This window comes from Trypanosoma rangeli (assembly GCF_003719475.1).
Source record: "Trypanosoma rangeli strain AM80 chromosome Unknown Tra_15.4_contig_00275, whole genome shotgun sequence".
Taxonomy (NCBI): Eukaryota; Euglenozoa; class Kinetoplastea; order Trypanosomatida; family Trypanosomatidae; genus Trypanosoma; species Trypanosoma rangeli.
In genome coordinates, this window is record NW_021706021.1 from 2,991 (window position 1) to 6,814 (window position 3,824).

The window sequence follows — 3,824 nt, forward strand, 5'->3', positions numbered from 1 at the left end:
TCAGCCGCAGCTCCGTGTGGAAGTAGTCCAGTGCCGTGCCTGCCTGAAAGATAATCTGCGCTAGATGGCGATGGCTGAAGGCGCCGTGCTTCATGATCCAGTCCAGCAGGCACGGCCCATACTTTGGCATCACAATGCACATGTGGCTGGTCTCGTTCTGAAAGTAGCGCTGGATCTTCATCAGGGAAAAGCGGTCGGCGGGGTCTGACTGGCGCACCTTCTCCATAAACTGAATCTCAATCTTCGCATCCCGCGTGTACTTGGGCACGTTACGCACAATCTTCACAGCACAGTACTCCTTGCGCTTGCGGTCCCACGCCTCTACCACCTTGCCGAAGGTGCCTTCCCCCAGCAGTGAGAGGATCTTGAAGCGCTGCGTCGACACGTCAATGTCCTCGCCGAGCACCACATAGAAGTGGCCCTCCTCGCGGCTTTGGTTCGGGAGAATGTATGTCACTTTTGGATGCTTCCGGGCGGGTGCCAAGGTATCTCCTCCACGGTCCGCTTTTTGCTGCACTGACGCTCCAACGGCGGCGGTAGTCGTTTTTTGTTTGGCATCCTTATTTTCCGTCTTCGAATACCCAACGTCGGTGGAGGCGGCAGTCTCGCGGTCCCGCTTGCTGCCGGAGCGACGCGTTAAGAGCTGTTCCTCCACGTGCGGCTGGTAGGCGTACTCCTGTCTGTGCTGCGTGGTTGCCGGGGCGAGAGCGGCTGCTCTCTGCTTTGGGTTTCCCCCAGAGGCAAAATGGTAGTAACCCGCCTCGTTCATGTTTGTTACCGTGGAGAGGCACGGCACCGACGGCAGCGCGGTGGAGCGGACGGCGAAGGATGCCATACAAGCCACAGTGGAAGGACTATTAAATTAAACCAACACAACGTAATGGGTGTTTGCTCGTTTGCAATATGCCCCCGTCCCTGTTGCGGCCGGTACGTAAGCTTCCCCCCACTACACACACTCTAACAGACACGCCAAGGAGCGGATATATATATATATATATATATATATATCCTTTAGTTTTTAAAACTTGTGTTGAAGTGCTCTGCAAGCTGCCGCACTCCTTTGCTTTTAGTAGTGTGAAGGGTGTGAGTGTGCGTGCTGCCCCCCTTTACTGCCTGGTTATTCTATTTTCGCCCCTCGCTGCCTTACCCCTCTCACTTCTTCCCTACGAGCTCCTCTTTTTTCGGCGTTCGGCCCCTCACGGCAACAGAAGAAGCGGCGGTGCGTGACAGAGCACGCATACACAGCGAGAGTGAGAGAAAAAAGAAAGGAAGAACAACAAGGACAGGATGGAGTAAAAACATCCACGAAACTACTTGCCACCACGGAGCGGGATATGAGACAAGCTGCAGACCACTTCACTACCAAAAAAGACGCCTTCCTCTCTCCTTGTGGACACACATACATATATTTCTATGCAATGTATTTATGTATGCACCCGGTTTTTCTTTCTTCTTTTCATTTTCTTACTTTTCGTCCAGGATCTAAGATGTCGGCAGACATCAATGTGTTTGCTTTCCCTCCTTTTCCTTTCCTATCTCCTCTCGGCGTGGCAGGAAAACGTCTGGGTGTTGCGGTGCCGTGTGCCACTGCACGCCAGAGCTGCCTAGCACCAACACACACACACACACACACACACACACCAGGGAGGGGGCCACCCGAAGAGCACCTCGCGCCTGCCTCCCGGCGGCCCCTCACTTCCCCCTCTCTCCGTCATTTTATTTGTGTCCCACGTAACCGAGACGCGCTAGACGCCACACACACATACACACACACGCATGGACAGTGCTTGGGTGAGTGGAGCATACTTCAGGCGCAGGAGGGTTGCATGCTCGCAACTGAGTTTCCATATGGAGGGGGAGGGGGGCAGGGAAGGAGCAAATCGGCGGCATCCATCCATGCATTCCCTCCTTTTTTTTTCTTCCTCATTATTTTCCTGCCATAAAAAATCTCTCCTGCTTCTCTCCCCCGCCGCAGTGTGCAGCCAACGACTCCCGCCTCTTCGCGCACAGCTGCAAACTCACTACGCCGTCCACGTTCTTGACGCTGCCACCTCGGCACCCCTCCAGACACACCCACAGAGAGCGACGCAGTGGACCACAGTCCAAAGGCTCAATGGAGAAGTGGCAGTAACCCCAAGCACCCACGCAAGAGAGGAGAGGGGTGGGGTGACAGAAGACATACAAACCAACAAACAAAACAAAACAACATGCGTGAACGAAAAGCAAAAACACAAACACAAACAAAAACAAACTCTAGAGCTTCTAACAATAGCAACAATACAACCAAACAAACCCACAGATACAGAGCAGTTACAAACCAGCAGAGCAGACCCGCAGGCGCCTTCATCCACCGATGCCCCCCACGCCACACCACCGCACGCCAACACGGCGTCACTAGATACTTCAGGCAATGGAGTTGCGTGCGCGGGAGACACGGGCGAGGTGAAGTGGAGAAGAGTGGCCAACCACCTCACCAAGGGGGAAAAAGAAGTAGTGGCGGGGTGCTCCATGAGAAACGCACGGCGAGCGACCTCTCGCTGCATGTGCCTCCCCCTTTCTACAACCGCCAACAACACAAAATAATAATAATAATAAATGAGTGAGGCGTACGACAGGAAAGGCAGCACGCGTGCATGCATCTCTCCAACGGAAACCATCCCCCCACTCCACCCCTGTTTCCCTCGCACACACACACGAGGATGCAACACCGTCACACGCCTCAGTCTCACTTGCGTGCGCCAAGTTATTTTCCTGCTTCTGCCTCTGCCTCTTCCAGTGTGCTGCTGCTGCTGTTGATGCTGCAAATAGTGGTGGTACAAAGAAATGCCCATATTTATAAGTTACACCATCACGCCTCACCCCACTCCACCCCCGCCTGAGTGCTGGAGCAGCGTACCGCATCATAACTACAGCGGCACACCAGCTCTCGTCAACTGTGCGTGTGTGTCCATGGGGAAAGGAACAGCGTATGAGTCCATGGCCGCAGGTGAAAATACACAACAACATTACTCACCCTTCATCCTCATCCTCAACGTACACACACACACACACACACAGTGACACACAAAATGCAAACAAACAAAAAAACCACTTCCCTACCCAACCCGAAAAAAAAAAAAAGCCATCACCAACAGCCGTAGCCAAAACAAAAAAAAAAAGGAGCCAGAGACGTGCTCCTGAAAAAAAGTGCATCCGGCCTCAGAACACGCGGCGAAAGCAAGGGCATGGGCATGACTTCTCTTTCCTTACCTCTTTTCATTCCAAGTACCAAAAGTTAATAAATACAGTCAGCCCCAATAAATGTTCACAATGACTCCCACACCCTATCCTCCCCATTCCAACCATCCACGCCTTAAAAAGACCGTGAATGCGACACAACTCACATGAGCGGTGTGGGGCGGAGGTTTGGGCGGTTGTCTGGGAAGTTGGGGTGCTGGCGCGCCTCCGGGTAGTACTTCAGCACGTACGGGTGCATCGTCATCTGTCGCGCCGTCAGACGCTTCTGACGATCGAAGTGCAGCAGGCCGTGGATGAGGTCGCACAGCAGCTTGTCGGAGATGACCTCACGCACCGGCCGTGCCCGAGCAATACGGGCAAGATGCTTTGGGTCGATGCAGGGACGCAGCTGCGCCACGGAGTTGTACAGCTGGCGCGCCTCCTCTGTGCCGCAGCGCCCCGCCCACTCCGGCGGAAGGCGGCCAAGCGTCTTCTCCATCAGGTGCAGATGCTCGAGGTTGTCGTGGGTGTCGTACAGCAGCTTGCCTGTGTGAAGCTCGTAGATGATGCAGCCCATGGACCACATGTCCGTCGAGTACATCCACCCC

General features: G+C 54.2%; 2 protein-coding genes across 2 annotated transcripts in view, besides 9 other annotated features; both read right to left on the reverse strand.

Moving 5' to 3' along the window:
• TraAM80_07023 (protein kinase) overlaps positions 1 to 835 on the reverse strand; it is a gene marked incomplete at both ends in the record, with an annotated part of 1,122 nt that extends 287 nt beyond the window's left edge. Inside the window, one exon of the mRNA XM_029383839.1 lies at positions 1 to 835. This exon is cut by the window's left edge and continues 287 nt beyond it. Within this exon, the coding sequence (XP_029236293.1) occupies positions 1 to 835 (835 nt within the window).
• Positions 836 to 980: 145 nt separating this feature from the next.
• Positions 981 to 1,008: a microsatellite.
• Positions 1,009 to 1,508: 500 nt separating this feature from the next.
• Positions 1,509 to 1,537: a microsatellite.
• A 76-nt stretch (positions 1,538 to 1,613) lies between these two features.
• Positions 1,614 to 1,641: a microsatellite.
• A 112-nt stretch (positions 1,642 to 1,753) lies between these two features.
• Positions 1,754 to 1,777: a microsatellite.
• A 392-nt stretch (positions 1,778 to 2,169) lies between these two features.
• Positions 2,170 to 2,252: a sequence feature (A-rich).
• A 326-nt stretch (positions 2,253 to 2,578) lies between these two features.
• Positions 2,579 to 2,595: a microsatellite.
• Positions 2,596 to 2,751: 156 nt separating this feature from the next.
• Positions 2,752 to 2,802: a microsatellite.
• A 233-nt stretch (positions 2,803 to 3,035) lies between these two features.
• Positions 3,036 to 3,066: a microsatellite.
• Positions 3,067 to 3,088: a microsatellite.
• Positions 3,089 to 3,379: 291 nt separating this feature from the next.
• TraAM80_07024 (protein kinase) lies at positions 3,380 to 3,817 on the reverse strand (the record flags this gene model as incomplete). Its single annotated transcript, XM_029383840.1, has 1 exon — positions 3,380 to 3,817. One exon carries the CDS (start codon positions 3,815 to 3,817, stop codon positions 3,380 to 3,382), a length of 438 nt encoding a protein of 145 aa, XP_029236294.1.
• Between the last annotated feature and the right edge of the window lie 7 nt (positions 3,818 to 3,824).